At 44.9% G+C, this 19,123-nt stretch overlaps 1 protein-coding gene across 1 annotated transcript; it reads right to left on the bottom strand.

Annotated features, from left to right (window-relative positions):
- Nucleotides 1-3,014: 3,014 nt before the first annotated feature.
- Nucleotides 3,015-18,123, bottom strand: ptchd1 (patched domain containing 1). Its single transcript, XM_030399080.1, is given in 6 exon segments — nt 3,015-4,421; nt 4,423-4,470; nt 4,472-4,519; nt 4,729-5,459; nt 11,442-12,156; nt 17,377-18,123. Coding segments are annotated over 6 exon segments (2,961 nt in total). The 5' UTR covers nt 17,791-18,123; the 3' UTR covers nt 3,015-3,416.
- Nucleotides 18,124-19,123: the final 1,000 nt, after the last annotated feature.

Here is a 19,123-nt window from a genome sequence, read left to right as displayed (position 1 = left end):
TATTCACAAAGTGAGACACAATAAACCCACACGTTTATGCTCTTGGGCAAGAAACTTAAAAAACAAGGAACATTATGTCACCTAATCTTGCTTTGGCGGCCAGAGGACGCTGACAGCTGTACTTTAATCTATGGGAGACACTAAAACAAAACAAATCTCCGTCGTATGACCTCTGATGAAGAAATGCCTCCACAAATATTCCAAATTCATATGATGAGCAACATGTTCGCCTCAGTCCTTCGATCAACTACCTTTTTTAAAAAATTGATTTTCTCATTTTAAGTAAATCGCAGCCCATTGTTTTACATCTCACATCAAACTCCACCCCCTCTTTATTGATCTACTCTACTTGTGAACCTAAACAGCGATGCAGCGGAAGCAGCCGTAAACTGTGTTTGGATTGACAGCACAATTGATTGGTCTGCAAGTGGTTACTGGCGGTCCCGCTGCGCCCCGAGAGCTCGATGTTTAGTGCAAACCAATAGGCTATTGGTTGTGGAAAGAAAGGGTTGATTTCGATTTACCAGTTTGACTTTTTGGCTGAAGAATCACTGTTTTCCAGGATGTTCGAGTTTAGAAAATCCCCCATTATGTAATTCGACAAAAGCATCCCCCTTCCCTTTGTATGCGGAGTATATTTAGAAAGGATTGTCTTCAGCCACGTAATCGTGTAAGTACCACGTTTTACAAAAGTCGAAGCAGCCCACAGTCCCCCTCCGGCTTTTACGGTCGTGCTTGTGCTCCTTGAGAAAAAAAAAACAACTGGTGGTGCTCGTTGGGTGGGAAGCCGGTGAGGGATCGTACCCTCGTCTCACTAATGGTTGTAGCGGCTGCACAGAGCCTGAACAATACTTTCATTCAAGTGTCAGAGAGAAGCATTGGAGTAACAAAAGAAAGCACTCCCACACACACACAGACCTCTCAGAGATGAATCCAGGAATAAAAAAAAAAAAAGGGCGACCTGTATTTTGCCCTTCAGGGTGAAGAATCGTAGGAGGTTGAAAGAGAAGAATACTTTCATTCAAACTGATTTACGGGTCGGAAAGACGGGAGGAGAAACACTCGTTTGCCTGCTGACATTTCCTGATTATAGCTCTCATGGTAATACTTTGAACACTTTTAAAGCTCTGATCGTTCTGACATTTATAGGGAATAAAACTGTAACCAGGTTTTAAAAACATAAAAAAAACATTTTCTGGCCGTAAGGGGGCATTTTTACAGTGATGTGTTTTATATTGATGTGCTCTCAGGAGATAGTATTCTTTTCCATGCACATATTGTTGCTTCCTGACTAACACTTGTAGACAGTTCCAACTATTTTTGTCTTAATATTGACGATCTACGATGGTAAAGTCGGCTGTAAATAGCACTGTGTTAGAAAGCCCAGTAGACAGAATATAATGCTGGCATTGTATGTCTTTGCAAATCACAGGTAGGTGTCATACGTATCATATCACTGTCAGATTAAATGTAAATAAGCTGACTATCACTGACAGGAGGTGGAGAGGATTGTGGTGTTATGACGGCAAGACAAGGCGGCTGTCAAGCGAGAGACCGCTGCTTGAGACAGCGTTTAACCTTAACGGGAAGCAAGGCGGCTGCCCAATGCTGTTTGAGATGGCGCATCCACCTTTGTACTATCCGAGACAGCTGCCAAGCAAGACACCGCTGTGCAAGATGCTGTTTAAATAGTAGTGCTCGACAAGATGGCTGCCAAGCGAGAGACCACTGTTTGAGACGCCGTTTAAAAAGTAGTGTTAGGCAAGCTGCCTGCAAAGCGAGAGACCACAATGGTTCTAGGTGAGATAGCTCCCAGGCAAGATACCACTGTTTGAGACACTGTTTAACATTAGTGTTTGACCAGGCGGCTGCCAAGCAAGATACCACTGTTTGAGACACTGTTTAACATTAGTGTTTGACCAGGCGGCTGCCAAGCAAGATACCACTGTTCGAGATGATGATTTTAACCTTAGTATTCAGCAAGACAGCTGCCGAGCGAGAGATTACTGTTTGATATGCTGTTAAAATAGTAGTGCTAGCCAGACGGCTGCCAAGCGTGGGATGGCTTTTCAAGACAATGTTTAAACATTAGTGCCAGGTGAGATGGCTGCCAAGCGAGAGACCAATGATTGAGATGCATTCAAACATCTGTGCTAATGTTTCCGATCATTAACAGCAAGGGAAGACAGCTGCCTAGCGAGAGATCACTGTTCAAGACAGCCACTTTCCATCCAATTCCACTTTCCATCTGTTTTAGTGGTGATTTTGAGTTGATTGGCTCCGAATATTGGGTATATTTCCAGCCATGTTTGTGCCAACAGAACCAGGTAAGCCAAAACATGAACTTTTCCTAATAACCATGTGGTTTTTGTGCCTAAGGCTCACCAGAACACATGCCAAACTGGAAGTTGCAACATAAAGAACATACTGTGTCTGTAAGGGCTGGATTGAATCAAATTTGGACAGATTAGACAAAATATGAGGCGGAAGAGGAGTGAGAAAATGATGCCAGTCGGTTACCTCAGCCCATACAGTAAGCATCATTAGCACTGGGACACAAGAGGGAAGTCATTATGGGTAATCAGTAAAAAGAGTCCCAAAGTAGGACAGTGTTGCATGAAAACCACAAAAACCCATTCACTTCCACTAATCTGGGCTGAAAACACCACAACCATTTGCATGTGAGGCATCAGTGGCAGGTGAGACATGTTTCAAATTTAAATGGACCGACCATTTTATACAGCAACAACTGTGACTTATTAGCAACAGTTTAACATTTTCTAAAGGAATGAAATGTGTTGTTTCCATTGTTTGATCCATGACCCCAATGTCAAAGTATTACACAGCCACTTCAGTGTTTGATGTGACATTACCTTAAATGCATAGCTTTTACTTCAAAGACAGAGCGCTCTGAAAAGGTTGGAGCCATTATTATTATCCTAAAACCACTCTTTTTTTTCTCTCCGATGTTTCAAAAATGATTATTAATGCAAAACCTGCATCATAGCCAGAACCAATTCTGAGCATGTTTTCTTTAATTGACTTTATTTGTCCAGCATTAAAGTAGAAATACTTCAGGTCATACAGATGATTGCCTCATGTCATTGTAGCTGTATTTGTGCAACTTGATATGGCGAACAAATAGCAGTAGCCAAACAATGTGATCAGATCTAAAGCAAGTTTTGGTGAAAAATGTGGCACTTTTTTCCTCTGTGGTGACGTCACATACAGGCTTGACCTCTGCTGATCTTTCTCTGTTCTTGTCTTCAGTATCCTCCCACTCTCTGTACTTGGCTGAATCTGTTTCCTCTTGAGCTTCGATCTCTGTATCGCACCCTATCTTTCTCTCTCAAGTATATGCGCTCTTGCCTGCAGGATTCATAGCAGCTGCTCAGACAACATCCCATCACAAACGCTCAGACGGTAGTTATCTGGTCGACCACTCGAGTGCTGTCATTCATTTCAACACACTCCACCTCCTGCCTCTGCCCCTCTCCATCCGGCCGGTGTCCCCGGCTCTTGGAGGGAGGCAGGAAGGTGAGGAGGGTGGGCAGGAACGCGAGCGTGTGCAGAGCCGAGCATCCGGCCGTGAGGGTGAGGCAGCGAAACAGTGTGCGTGTGAGGTTGGAGCGCACAGAGCCGACAGGCACCAGAGCGGCGCTGTAGCAGATGAGCGTCTGTAGAGAGGGGACCCCGTGTCTCTCCAGCGCCACCCTCACCCAGCGAGTCCTGCTGTCGCCCCGACCCGAGGCGAAACCGCAGAGGAGGGGGCCGCTGCAGTCTGCCGAGTGCCCCAAGGCTGAGATCAGACACAACACAGACATGCAGTCCAGCTCCACACCCCACAAGGTCATGAAGCCCAGCACCCCGAACTGGACGGAGAGCAGGGTGAGGCCCAGCCACACGGAGACCAGCGGCTCCACGACGGCCAGCGAGGACAGACCTAACAGGAAGAGCACCGCCAGCAGTGAGTGTCTGAGGGGGGAGCTGACCGCTGCAGCGTAGCGGTCCAGGTAGACGAAGGAGGGGTTGAAGATCAGGAAGCGGACGCGGGAGGTCAGTGACAGGCGTCGCAGCGTGTCCAGCAGCACTGACATCTCCTCGCGCTTGTTCTCTGTCGTCTTGGCCACCAGGAAGATTCGGGACGCCGCCACGTCGGGCTCTTCGCCCTGACCGCGCTCCGCAAATATGATGTCATCGGCGAAGTGAGCGAACTGCGGCTCGCGGAGGAAGGAGTGACGAAGCGTGTGGGTGAAGTTTTCCCGCGGCTGGCTGGTGGACTGGTTGCGGTCTGACAGGTAGTTCAGGTAAGCTTCCAGCCAGCTGATTCGCTGGAAGCCTTTGGCGTATTCCAGCAAGTCCCGCTGCACAGAGGAATTCCAGTAGGGGGCGCTCTCATAGATGTAAAATCCAATGACAGGGGGAGTACGAGCTGAAGTAACGCTGCTGGGCACGGGTGTACAGTACTGTTAGCTGTATCCATGGCAACCAGTGCACTGGGGTCTGAACCCTGGGAGACCTGTCGACAACAGAAACATATCAGTCAGAAGTTGAACTGAACATTACGGTCTTTATCAGTCTGCATCCCTTTTTCACATTGTTCCATTTTAGCAGTTGCACTTGTCTTTTCTCCATCTGAATGCTTGGTAGAAGATGCTAAACATAAAATAAAAACACAAGACGTCCGTGAGAACAACATCCGTGAAAATGACTGTACTGTTGCCTCACCTGCAGGAAGCCCATCAGTCCAAACGAGATGTAAACCAGATACAGCAGAACCACGAAGGGTTTGACGTAGGTGTTAGTGATCCAGTCTCCGTAGCAGCGCCTCACACACCCCAGCAGAAGGTGAGAGTCCTGAGGATGGGGGTCCATGTTGGCCGGGGAATGTGTGTGTGGGTGTGGGTGTGGATGTGTGTGTGTGGAGTTGGCCACATGGCTGTGTCCGTGCACAGCAGGGTTGTTCACTGTGTGCGGGTGCGTGTGCGCATGTGTGTGAGTTAAATTAGGATTCGGTGTGTGAGCGTGACTGTGCCCGACCCCGTGCGGCGGGTTGGTCACCTGAGTCTCGTCCTGGTAGCGAGTGTGCATCAGACACCTGTACCAGGCTGGTTTAGAGTCCAGCCGGTCCGGTTTTGGGACTCTCCGGCAGAAGCAGCCGTGCCTGTACCCGGTCTCTAAGTATCCGGTGAACACCAGACAGGAGCTGTAGAAGGACAGCATGTAAACGTAGCTGATGGTGACAGCCAAGGCGGCGGTGCGGCAGAAGAGCCGGACAGCCTCCATGTTGGTGAGCGGCGAGGCGGCCAGGCCGAGGGTCATCAGGTGGAGCATGGTGGAGCCGGAGAAACGCAGCATGACGTCCTCGAAGACGCTCGCCACGCGCTCCTTCACGTGCTGGTCCTCCCGCGTTCGCCTCCACGATGACAGCATCTCGAAGGAGCCGAAGAGCCCGTGACCTGATGGGAGACAGGAACAGGTATGACACCTTACAAGTATAGTTCGGTTAAAGGGGATTGTGTTATTTTAACGATTTATCCAGAACGAATGACTCCTAAAGCTAAACTAATCAATATGTTTACATCAAGAACGGATTAAATGACTACATGTAAAAGACGTTGCTTCAAACCTCACTGATTTGGTTTTACAGCCCACAAATTTAGCATTTTGCTCAGTCTCCAAACATAGAAACTAGCTAATTTCCAAATAACCTATTTCCTTTTTCCTTGGATGACTTGATTACACCCTGGTGGCTCTCGCCAACCTTGTTTCCAACAGCAGCAGGCAGCTTTTTCCAACACACACAAAAACCCTCCACACAGCTGGGACATGACTGCTAATGAATGCTAATATTAGTCTGCATAGACACAACTAATTCACCATAATAAGTTCAGAGGATAATACGTCAATCATTAAAATTCAACAAAGAGAACTTTGAATCACAACGTTTGGTTTGTTGGATCAGCCTTCCATGTTTGAAGAAGTTTAACAATGTATTTCTATTCTTTAGGGAGAAGCTGCCACTGAACTGAACTTAACTGAACTTTAGCTACGCTTCACTAAACTTACTGCTTGATAGCATACCTTTCAACTGTACTGTCACAAAGATCAGGCATGGTGAGATGTAGAGTTTCTCAAAAACAGTTATCTCTTTGACTTTACAATCCAACTATAAGGATTCTCTTTCTGTCTGTCTGTTATTCGAATATCTCAAGAACCGTTCATCCCATATATTTCAAACCTGGCAGGTTTCTTGCTGAGGACCAAAGGAAATGCAGTGTCTGATTGGGTGTAATGTGGACAAGCTACATATTTAATATTAATGCATTTTTGAATTAACAGCGAATACTGCCGCTTTGTGCAAAAGTGGGGGTGTGGCTTCCTGGCTTTGAGACTGAAGCTGCACATGTGATTCCTCTCGTGGGGAAACAGACGTAAACAAAATGGACATCAGTGTGGTGCAGCAACTTGCTGCAGTAACGCGTTTCAGGAATAAAAAAAAGAAATGTTAAAGGAGTCAGGATGAGAGGGGAGACGCCATCAACAGTATTATGCTCGCTAACGTTAGCTTCAAGGGCAAGAATGTTTACAGTTTACACTCCGGGGTGCCTCATTCATTGGGTGTTGTGGTCTGGGGTTTGTAAAGTACTGCTGTAATTATCCAGATCTGATGTTTGCTATTATCTGGGCGGCCTCAATGAGTCTGTGAGTAGTTCAGGAGGCTTAAGACTGGATCTTTAAACCACTCACGCTACCAGAGAATCTATACTGAACAGCCTGTTTCCAGCAGCCTCTAAAGAAATAACAGAAATGCTTCTTAATTTCTAACCAACACTTCTCTAGAATGCTTTGACTGCTCCCCGCTTGGCTTTGATTTACTCATTTTGGAGAAACACAACGTTGCACAAGAAGTGTAATAACTCCGCCTGCCTGCCTTTGAACTGGTCTCTCTGCATAACTTCACACCTCAATCCTGTTTGGGCTGGAAATATGTGAAATGACGGATGTAGCACACCATGGAAATGGAGTTTTCTTGTGACTTTAACAATCAGAGTTGAGATATTGGAACACTGCAGCAGCAGGGCATCAGAATGTCAATAAAAAAAACAGTGAAATATGCTCAACACAATTTCCCAGAGGATAACGTGATGTCTCGAGATGGCTTTTTTTGTCCTGCCAACAAGACTCTTCACTTACTGTCATAAATGACGAATATAGGCAGCAAATTCTTACATTTAAGAGGCTGGAACCAGCAAATGTTTGACTTTTTCTGCCTAAAGAATAACTCAAACGATTAATCAACTATTATAATGAGAGTTTAACTTATGCCCAGTTCTCATACAGATATCGATTAAAACAAATGTAAAATATTTGGGGAATAGAACAAGTTAAAATCCCACAAATGCATACAGACAAAGCCTCCTTCCTGGATAGATTCATAGCTTGAAAACATCAGTAATCACATAAATGTTTTAATATGTTTTTGATTCAATAATTCCGATCAATGTCCTCTGAGAGCACCGCCAGTTGAGTCTCATGTGCCTGCACATACATGTTTATACTGTACATGTGCAGCAGATGGTTTTTAATGGTTTCCTCTCCTGTGGTTGCCATGGCGCCCGTGAGTCACCGGTGGCACAAATTTCCCCCCATCCTCTCTCTCCAGTGACCTCACCATGGTGTAACGCTTAACACCTTAGCAGAGGCACAACGTACCGACACTTCAGGCGTGGGTGCAACTGAGAAAGTCTGCTGATCTGTGATTCTGCTGTGTGTGTGTGTGTGTGTGTGTGAGTCTGTGTGTGTCTGTGTGTGTCTGTGTGTGTGTAAGAGAGGGAATTAGACAGTGAAAGAGGTAAAGAGGTTAATGTGGAGGAGAGAGAAGATGAGAGCAGAAAGAGAGCACTTGCCCGAGGATTTTGATATTTACCAGAGCTTGAGACAGGCTAATGTGCACTCACAGACACACACACACACACACACACACACACACACACACACACACACACAAATAGACACACACATCCCGGTTCAAACACATGTGGACAGACCCATATATAAAAGATGAGTCTTGTTGCCAGAATGCTTTTAGTCCCTCTATAATACTGATGTGTCACAAAATGGATTTCAGACACTTTAAACTGTAATACAAACAGTATGGTGGGTATAGTTTCTTCATTTACAATATAGGTAGAACTCTGATACATGTTACAGGACAGTTATTAAGTGCATCACGTAAGAACACCTGTCGAAGGTCCCTGGTTAATATTTAGAGGGCATCATTTCACCACATTAACCGCTAACAGCTGGTAGTTATCTTGATCCGTTGCTGCTAGCTACTAGCTGCTGTTAGCTTGTTATCTCTGTTAGCCATGTAGCTAGTGGCCCTATCCCTGACTGGCTTGTATCAACTTGTGTTAGTGTTTCCACTGTGGGCAACAGAACCAAACAAATCCTCCAAAATGAACCGACACCAGTTTGAAGATGGGGGATACAGTATGGAGGTATGGAGGCGATTTACCTCCGGAGACAAGAAGTCCCATCAGGCAGGGACACAGGAGGAGTAAGAGGAAGGTCAAACCAGAGGTGATTGTGGGAAAAAAACTGTGATTTATGTTGAGTTTGAATGAAGTGCATTTACGAATTTAAGCTCATCTTTGTTCCCTTGTCTTAAAATGGAATACTTTTATGAGAAAACTTACCCACTTACACACTTCCAGTCAGAAATTAGTTAATTTGATGCAATTTTTTTGCTTTTTGTTCCCATCAGCACATCATTGTCTCATGCAAGTTGATATGCCGTTTATAAAACACTTCTTTTATTTGATTCTGAAAGAGAAAAGATGCAAAATATTGGTACAAAACCACATTTTTCAAAACGAATATGTACTCTATATTCCTTCTTTCTCTGCTGTGTAACCACATCCTTCCTTCTCTCCTCACACTTCCTCCCACTTTCTTCTGTCTGCCCACTTGATTTTGAAAAATCCTCCCCGCCAGCCTCCCTTCCTTCCCTCTAACTACACTTTAACTTTGTTTTCTGCTGAGAGAATCCTTCCCTCCATCCCCATTTGGAGTGATATTTCATCGAGCCCCCTCTCTGTCTCTATTCCCCCGTCTCTTCTAGCTCTCTCTACAGTTATTTTAAGACTAACAGCAGCTTTTCCTCCTCCACGTCACAGAGTAATTATGGTATACTCTACATGTGCGTGAGGGGTCATGTACAGCACATCCTACAGTATTTACTCAAGATAAACTGCAGCGTCTTCACACATGTGGCGTGCATTTCATTTCATTCTATCACTTTCATCCTTATTTTGTGCATTTTGGTTTATTTTTTTTGCTCTCAAACCCTTTCCTTCATTTCATCATTGTGCAAACAAACTAAATTACCAACTTAACTTGGTAAATAATAAAAGGTAGATACATATTTTATGATTTCTATTCCAGATTCAAGCTACAGAATAATCAGGATTGCAGGTGCACTCACAGTGATTTGCTTAAACAACTTGTGTGATTTCAAGAGCAAAGACGGTTTGATTTAGAAGTTTATACCCAAACCACAATCATCAAAAAAATACCAGTATTTACCGCAAGTTTATCACCACTGCAGCCTGTGTAAGACTTACAATCCCTTTAAAGTATTTTATTTCCGATAATTAACTGAAAATGTCGACCCTGCAGATTTGCAGCCCGGCCCTTTGAGGACTTTGGTCCTAAGTGCTGTGACGTCAACTCTGCAATATTTCCATGAGTTATGTTTAATCTTTTAAACAAAGTCTGAATCCCATATAGATGGAGAATACTCACCTTATTAAGGCCATGATCTGATCGATCCGCAGTAAATACAGTTTCTTCACTGCTTCATAAAATTCTGTTTTTCTGCTGTGATTTACATTCACTGAGTCACAGTTGGCTGCTGACTCAGATTCTGGTGCCACAGTGATCCCTGGCCTAATGTTGCCTTCCATAAAAAATGAAGACGGTTTCACACAGTGGCGTAGACAGTGACTATTTTAGATTCAGGAAAAAGAGAGCAACGGTGGTGGATCAGTACTGAATATGATTTGTCATTGGAAGAAAAAAAAATCTGATTGGTGCATCCCAAGTGCAAAACTGCTATGAGGTACTGTTAAAGTCAAAATACTCAACTTTTGTTTGCTTAAGCTTATATTATAATGAGGAAAATATAGTGTTGTGGTTATATAAAAATGACATCATTTGCGTTTAGCTTGGTTTCTGCCTCACTTTCACTGTGTTTTTCTGTCTGCAACCAAGTGGGATTCTTCCCGGAGAAGGAACGGAAGCAACCAAAACAAGAAGAGGCATTGTTTTCCCCGGTCGCTATCCCCAGGTAACCGTTGAACAGCTGGAATAACTGTAGAAACTCGACACTGCAAAAGCAAAAGAAACTCACTGATGGAGGATACAAAGACAGGGAAGAGGGAGAGTGATACACACTTGGGTAAAACAAAAGCCATTCACTCAATGGATAGCGCTCGAAAACTGGTCTTCTCTCCTCTAGATCAGTGAGTCACAAACCCTCTCTACTTAATTATACAAACAGCTGTTTTACTCTGCCTTCATCATAGCGCTGAGATCAGGGTTTCTAGGTCAAAGTGGTAGTCTAGTGGTAGCCATCTTGTTAATGCTACCGCTAGCAGCCAGAAAACAAACCAGGAGCTGTGAGGAGGCCAATAACAAAAGAAACAAATATCTGTGCTTGTCTACGGCTGTCTCCTAGAATTTTTAACTAACATCTCGATATGCTAGGGGGGTAAAGTGTTCTCTGTTTCAACTTTAATGATTCATAGGATGTGTATTCCTACCATGTCAAGAACTGAGCATACAGGCGCACATTTTAACTGTCTCTTCCCAGAGACGATCAGCATGTTGCACTCATTCGTAACCGAAGTAACTGCATTACTTCTACTGTGAACATTTCTGGTTCCAGCTCTGAATTTGTTCCAGACTCCATTTCAAGAACCCAAAAATGTCTTATTTCTTATCAACTTTCTGCCCTGAGTCACAAAATGTATTGTTCGTACCATCATCCTCTCTCTCTCAGTACACCAGGTTCATGCCCTGCCACATGTCACTCATTTTGATGTTCTGTCTACTTTGAAATGGCTTCCAGCCTGAGGCTGGCATCTGCAAAACCCATCACAGGTACTGAAAAAGCAGACGGTGAACACTGTGATATGAAAGAAATGGCAATGTTCACCGTTGCAGCAACCTGGCATGTGTAAGCTGCACTTTCCTTTGATTTGTCTGAGCTTTGATCCAATGTTTTTGGATTTTTGTTCTCAAGGCACTCAACAAGTTTGAGTGTAGATCCAAAAAATGTTCTGAACCAAGAGGCCAGTATCAGACAAATGGAAGATAAACACATGAATATATAGAATTAAGAGTATATATTGTGTATTTGTTGTTAAACCTACCTAGCATGACGAAAGGGATGCCCAGGTATGTGGAGTTGTAGGTGGTCCCGGTCAGGTTGAGTATCCCAGCAGCAGTGAGGCCTGAAAGTGTGATCGACAGCAGAGCCAGCAGTCCCAACCAGGGTTTAGACCTCACACAGTCCCTCATAGAGCAGCAGAGGATGGCCAGCACCCCACATACCCCCAGGCTGGCCAACAAGGGGCGATGCGCCAGCACCGAGGAGAACTGGAAGTCTGTCCTCAGAGAAGAGGAAGTGGACGGGTAGAGCCCCAGTTTAGGATGCAACGCTGCAAAGTGCTGTAACTCAGTGCAGAAGGCGTTCTCCCATTGACTGGCAACCCGATCCATCAGGCCGCCACGGGCTTGGAGGTAGTAGGTGAGCTGCAACGCCCGGGCTGAACGTACACCTTCCCCCCTGGCTCCTGTCCCAGGGCCTCGCACCGTCCCGCTGGGACCCCAACCCTGCACGCCGCCCAGCTGGTGGCCGATGTACGCCTGCCGCCCATCCGCCAGCTGCGTGATTGGGTACCGCAGGATGGGGATGGAGCGGTTGGATGTGCGAGCTGACTGGATCTCCTCCATGGCACGGATGATGTCATCGATGATGCAGACGTTCTTGTCGTCGGGGAGACAGAGGTAGGAGAAGGAGTAGTTGAAGCTGTTGAGGCCCGTGGCCGGAACCGTCACCTGCATCTGGTAGATACGCCTGTGGAGCTGCGTGACGAGAAAACACGCACGAACACGGAAGACAGTTAGCCACAGATGATAGTTGAAATAAAGTCATGATTTATTCATCAAAAACACTTTAATAACAAAGTGATGAAAGCATGAACAAACTGCGGCAAGAGCACAAGAAAAAAAGTTCCATCAAAGTTTTTCACTGCAGGACGACAGTGAACACGGCTCATTTGTCTTCGTGTGCTACAAATTTCTAGCTGTACTCGTGAATAAGAGAGAGGGAGATGTGGGCGAGTGTGTGTGTGTGTGTGTATGTGTGTGTGAGATAGAGAGGACAACAGTGCCAGCATCCACAGCGCTGGTTACTAAGCAACAGGCCTGATGCCAGTCTGTGCCACAGTGATCATGGACAGAGCTTTCTCGTGCCTCCGAATACTGCATTGACTTCGGAGAGGGAGGGTGTGTGTGTGTGTGTGTGTGTGGGGGGGGGGGAATGTCACCTGAAAATTAATGAGTTTTCAAAGTTCGTTCCTTCCACCGTCTTGTAATGAGGTTTACCCAAATTCCTCACTTTTTACTGCCAATAAATCCCAATCTGTCATTATTATTTATTGCAACTACCTGGTGAGACACTAAAATATCCTATCGAGGTGCCTCAGATCACTTAATTAACTTTAAAGTCACAATCTTTTATATTAACTGCAGCTATCCACACCCCTGCAATCCGAATCCCATCATGAGTTTAGATGAATAACTACATCTATAAACACTTCCTGATCGTTAACTGATCAGATTCAGCTCTTGTCTAGTGATACGACCTGAATTTGGGAGTTATACATTTTGGATCGAGGATTTAACTTTAACTCCACAGTGGAAATCTTTTATCCAAACTAAGTGTCTAAAGTCATGCTAGCAGCTAACATGCTCACAAAGACAATTTAAACATGCATGTTTTGCAGGTTACATTTTTAAATCTTCAGATTTGCTAATAACAGTAGTGGTAAGTAGAGCTGAGGCTGATGGGAATATATTATTAGTTTTGCAGGTATTTTTTTCATAAACCAAAGAACTAGACATTCAAATGTAGACATTTGTGTTTCCCACACATATACTTCACTTGGGCATTTTAACAATTTTTTAATTTTATCTTTTGTCTGCTGGACAATCTGCCCGGTTACTGAGAGAGAGGGATGTTCTCCGGTACTACCAGTTTACGTATGCTGTTGTTTCGTACAAGCTTATTAGTGCACCTGGTTGATACAACCTAACTCAGTAGCACATTGGGTTTTTGACGGGCTGCATAATTAACGATAATCGTCACTCCACATGCAGCTTACCTGCTGCTGTGAAAACAGAATCTGGGGTGAAGAAATCTAAAAACGTGTTTTGGCAACTTTATAAAACAAACAGGTGATGAAGAAAGTCAACCGAGCAGACAGATACACGGAGAGAGAAACAGTTAAATACTTGCGGACAATTAAGGCAATGCTTAGTAGGCAATCTTTTCAAGCAATTCTGAAAAAGATAGTTGATGGTCAGGACGCTTCACCCTCTTGGGACCCTGCACATGTGTACAAATTATCTTGACAGCACACCCTACAGTCGATAAGATATTGCAGTCTGGCAGACTGGCAGTCGTAGAGTCACGACTTAACCAAGCAGTTTAAGATTCATCTTGCACTTCTGAGCCCCTGTTGTTCTCGGTTGTGTACTGTTCTGGATGATTGGATACTAAGTGACATTACACCAAGGTATTTCCAGTGAAGATGGGGCAAACAAGAAAACTCATCTCCCTGAACAACAGAGTCGATGGTAAGGTTGATTTCTGTTTCAGAATCAAAGAGCATCCTTTGACTCACAAAGCTGCACAGACACCAATGAATCATCTAAAAGGATCATATCCATAATAGAAGAGGAAGAGTTACTGCTTCCTTTAACTGAAATTGGATGAAATCATTGGGCGTGACTCACAACTCTGTGACTGTGATACTCCTGTCTCATACTGGCTATCGCTGCGATTGTCCTCCCGTGCAACAGGTTCAAACCTATTCTCACAGGGTTGTACGATGACATTTGGGGAAGCGTAGGAAACTCACAGACTGATGCACAAGTCGACAAGGCAGGCTGGGAGTGTAAGATTATGTAACAGGGATTTTTTTTTTCTTTTTTTTCCTCTCACAGCTCTCTTTATGCACCACCGCGTGTCTCGCAGCCTCTTCGCAGTAAATGATGCACAGCTCTGAAGCAGCCTGTCTCCAACGGTGGCAGTCCTCTGAGGACACATGTTAAGTGGGTCACAATAACCATATTTAACAAACACACACATGCATGGACGCATTATGTGAACACACAAAAAGCCTACACTATAGAGCCGAGTGTTTCTAGTGTATTAGTCAGCAAGCTCTGATTACAACCGCAGAACTTCATGAAATCATTTGGCCGATTGCTCCAGGGGTGTCGAGCTAATACTCATAAATCCGTTTAGGAATACCAACACAGAGACGGAGGCCTCTGAGCTCCAGCAGCTAACTCCACTTTGTAATTAAACTGCTCTGTCTCATAACTAAAGAGTTGGACGGGGTTATTTAAGATGCGACGGTGTTGCTCTGCTCAATGACTATCAATCACTGAGAAGGAGGAGGAAGACAGTTTGCATATGTGCTCTGGCCTGCAGACACTGACCTTTACCTCCGTGTGTGTGTGTGTGTGTGTGTGTGTGTATGTGTTTCAATTGATTTGTTTTCTAAGTCGACTCTGCAGATGCATTGCAGCTCAATTTATGGTGTATTTGCTGTGACTTTAAAAGGCACCGAAGCTAAATTGTCAAAAACACGGATCGACCGATGTGTCCACCTCCCGAAATGAGGGTCCGGAAGGTTTCTGGTTTTGTGCCAACCGACTGAACTAGCAGCATGTGGCTACATAGCAGATAGCCGATTAGCTCAGCTCCGTATGTGGCGAGGTGCTTATGTCTTGGTATGATGTACACAGACTGAAGTCCACAAGAGAAAAACTCTCATCAGTATCGAGTTGATTCAGGTTATGCTGCAGCTTATCAGCACTAAATGCAGTTTTTGTAGTCTGCAGTATGAAGGCTAGTTTTGATTCCCTGCTCCTGTTTGCCCTGTAACAGTTACCGATACTTCCTGTATCAGCTTCAAATTAAAAGCCCTCTTGTGTTTAAGTGGACAGAAACCCTTAATTTCTAAACAAGGCTTTCGTTGTGAAAAACTCAGTGACTTGCAATGTCACATGTGACAACTAGAAATGTCATTTGATGCTAAACTTTAGAAGAAGACAAGTTACATTGTCGTTGTGAGAAATTAAAACACGACATGTCACAGTTGCCCTGATGGACTGTAGTGCTGCTGCACTCCCATTAATGGCCTATTACTGGTCCATTAAGGCCTAATGCTCATATCAAATCTTTTAAAATGGACCAACTGTATTTGACAATAATAAATCAATGGCTGTAAAGAGATAGAATGTAACTACAATTTACTCAATTTACAATTTAATTAGATAGCGTTGTGGGCGGGACATTGGGTGAGATAACACAGTGGTGAATGCATACATAATAAATGCTACATTAGAGCTAAAACAGCCTCATCTTTTACCTTCGCCAAGGAGGTTGTGTTTTGTTTGTTTGTCAGCAGGATTACACAAAAACTCCTGAAATTATTTCCACGACACTAAGCCCAGAGTAGACCCCATTAACTTCCTGTCTGGATCCGGATGAAGGGACGAGAGCTCGACCGATACTTGGTTTTTGGGGCTGATATCGATCCCTTAAATGTGGTTATCAAACACTTCCATCGAAGATATGCAACAGAGGTGGGATATTTTACATTTTAACAATAAACGTAACTGCCTCAAATTACATCGGTGCACTGAAATAACAAACTAATCATTCCAAATAAACCCACACATATTTTTCTGCATTATCAAAAAAATAAGGTTTATTATCAGCACATATTGGACAACGTATTTGCCGATAACTATCAGAGACCAACTGTACAGCTAACTGTATATCAGTAGGGCTATAAAATTGGACAGATCCAGGACTTGTTTTCTCACTTTCTTTACACGGAAAACTGCCAATACGAGCTCTGGTGATCAGTGTATGCCTCGTCGAATATTCTAGCACTGTGTACAAATGTGTGCCATCTGAGTCTCCGAGGTTGCAAGACAGCCATAAATTATGCCACTTATTATGAGCATTTGTCCTAGTTGAAGGCTATTTTTTCACTGGGCTGTCTGCGTGTAGACTACTCAAAATTACTTGCGGATATTTTAGTGTTTCACTTGACTGTTACATATCTGAATTTTTATTTTGTGTTTTGGTGCACAAAAATCAATGCGACACTCCGAATTTGAAGGAGCATCTGCAGGATATAAACACAGCTCCACACAAACACTTGAGGCGAGGCCAACTGAGGAGGAGAAATATACTGATGGTGCTTTTATTTTGGTAACTCTGAAGTACAAACATGGCCAAAAGCATCCAACAGTGAAAGTTAGAAAATCATCAAATGTATCAACAGTTGCATGAGGGTTAAAGCACTTTTTATTGATCCCACTTTGTTTGTCAGAGCCCATTAAAATTCATAGATTTTTAGACATGGAGAGACTAATATCAACCGATAATATATCGTAGCTAATATAGCTAATATATAGTATATCGGTCGGGCTCTAAAGGGATGATACAGGAAGTGTTTTCGTACTTTTTTTTGCTATGTAGCTACCAATAATCAGAAAAATGACAATTCTGGCCCTGGTGATTGGTTGATCATTCTATCCATGGTCAAATATTCAAGTATACTGTGTATTATAGAAAAAGTAGCAAACATCCTCACCAAAATGTGTGCACTTTGTATGTTATTTTTATCTTCATTGACAAATTAATAGTCAAACTCTCTTAATTTTCATGAGTGAATAAACGGAATAAAGAAACTGAGCATAAAGGATAGCACAATTTGTTTTTATTCAAACAAGTGTTCTGAGACCTTATTTTTCTCTGAAAACAGCTCGTTTATACACTTATGGAATATATAAATGTACTTGAGTTTGTATAATTACCTCATTAATGTTGTAAATGTTAAAATTTCAAGTTTGAGTTTCTCCTCAAAAACTACATAATGCCCCTTTATGACAGCCAGAAATGTAAGATAATAAATATAAAATGTATCCACACTTTTTATTGATCCCTCCTCTTTTATCATTGTCTTTTCAGACGTGTTCATGCGCGTGTGCTACCTTCAGTATGGTGTCCAGGTGAACCGGGTCCAGCACGCTCCCCTTCCGCGTGGTGACGATCACGCGCCCGTAGCGGCCCGGTGTCTGCAGGTCTGAGTAGAGCGCGTGTTTGGAGCGGTTCACGGGGAACAGGCTGTCCACCAGGTTGCCCTCGATCTTGGCCAGGCTGTGTTTGGGCGCCAGCAGGCTCTCCACGTCCTCCTCCACGCGGTACCGGCTGAAGCTGGCCCCCAGCAGGATGGAGAGGAGCACGGGCGCCGAGGCGAAGAACACCGGGTGGCCCGCCACGAACCTGCCCAGCGCGTGGAAGGAGGTCCTCAGGCCCGCGTGCAACACCTGGCGCAGCATCCTAGCGCGCGGCCGCGGCTCGAGCCTCTCCCACCGACCGGAAAGCCCCGGAGCACTGCCGAGCATCAGGGGCCGCCGGACGCATCGGTGGGCGCCGTCTGTGTCAGGCTGCTGGAGGCGTGGGGAGGATTTTATCTCCCGGAGCAGGAGGTCACCAGCCGGGGAGGAATCCGAGCCTCCTCCGGTCACAGGTGCGCCGCTTCGCCCCGGGTTCTCTCATCCGCTGGAGGAGCGCAGAGACAGAAATCTGTTAATGAGGCAGCACTTCTCCGCTCAGAGCACACTGAGAGCCTACTTTACATTTAACAGCCACAACCCTGCTGCGCTCCGGCTGCATGGCTCTGTGCGCAACAGAGGAGCGGAGAAAAAAAAAAAAAAAAAAGAGAAACGCAGAGAAAAGCTCCGGCACCGAGTCAGGAGTTGTGTTTGTGCACTCGGACAGGTTGCACTGAGGACACACTGTGGCTGACTGAAGCCAGGCTGTACATACCTAAACAGGGGGAGTGGGGGGGAGGGAGGGCGACCCGGTGATGACGGAGCTCATCTGAGACGCATTCACACCGAGATGTTCTCCTGCCGGCTCGTGGTCCGTGCGTCCAGCTCCTCCCTGCATCAAGTCCCCCCAACACACACACACACTCAGCCTGGTGTGATGGGTGGTCACGGTGGGTGGGGTGGTGAGTGCCGGTCGAGCTGTTTGTCAGAGCAGCTTTATGTGGGTTTCCTCTGCGGCAGAAGCCTCTCTGTCGTCCGTCCTCTGCTCCTCATCGCCCCGGCGGTGTGACGGAGCCCCGGTTCATCTTCCACCGGGCTGCTCTCCCAGCAGCGACTGCTCTCCTCTTTGGGAAGGCACGTCACTAATTACCGGCTTTCCAAACCGGGGACCGTCTCTCTCCCCCCTCCCTCCCTCTCTCTTTTACTCTCTCTCCCCTAACCTCTCTGTCTCTCTCGAGGTCTCTCTCTCTTTCTTGCACCGCCCTCACGACCCCGCCCCTCTCCGTTCCGCGCCGGTACAATGCAGAGAAACGAACACACTCTGTCCACCAGTGACTGACAGCCTGTGTGGGAGATTTATAACAATAGAGCATATTTTAAATACAGTCAGAGTCAAAGTATATAATGTTTTATACGTACATTTGTACGATATTTATTGAAAAAATAATGTTTGTCTATCAAAAAACTATATACGTGCAAATATTTCTGTGGGTTGATGTTTGTAGTGTCTTTAAAGGAGCAATTTAGTCTAAAACACTCACAAAAAATAAGCTTACATTATCACCAGAGTGTAGAAAAACAACAGTTTTGACATTTTTTTTTATCGCGGAGACGGCTAACGTTACTGAAGTTAGCATGCTAGCCCCTGCAGTCCTGATGTTGTCGCGTTGAACGCTCAGCAAAA

The sequence above is a fragment of the Sparus aurata genome, chromosome 19 (assembly GCF_900880675.1).
Source record: "Sparus aurata chromosome 19, fSpaAur1.1, whole genome shotgun sequence".
Classification (NCBI taxonomy): Eukaryota; Metazoa; Chordata; class Actinopteri; order Spariformes; family Sparidae; genus Sparus; species Sparus aurata.
The sequence above is the reverse complement of the archived record's forward strand: the minus strand, read 5'-3'. Positions and strand labels throughout refer to the sequence as shown.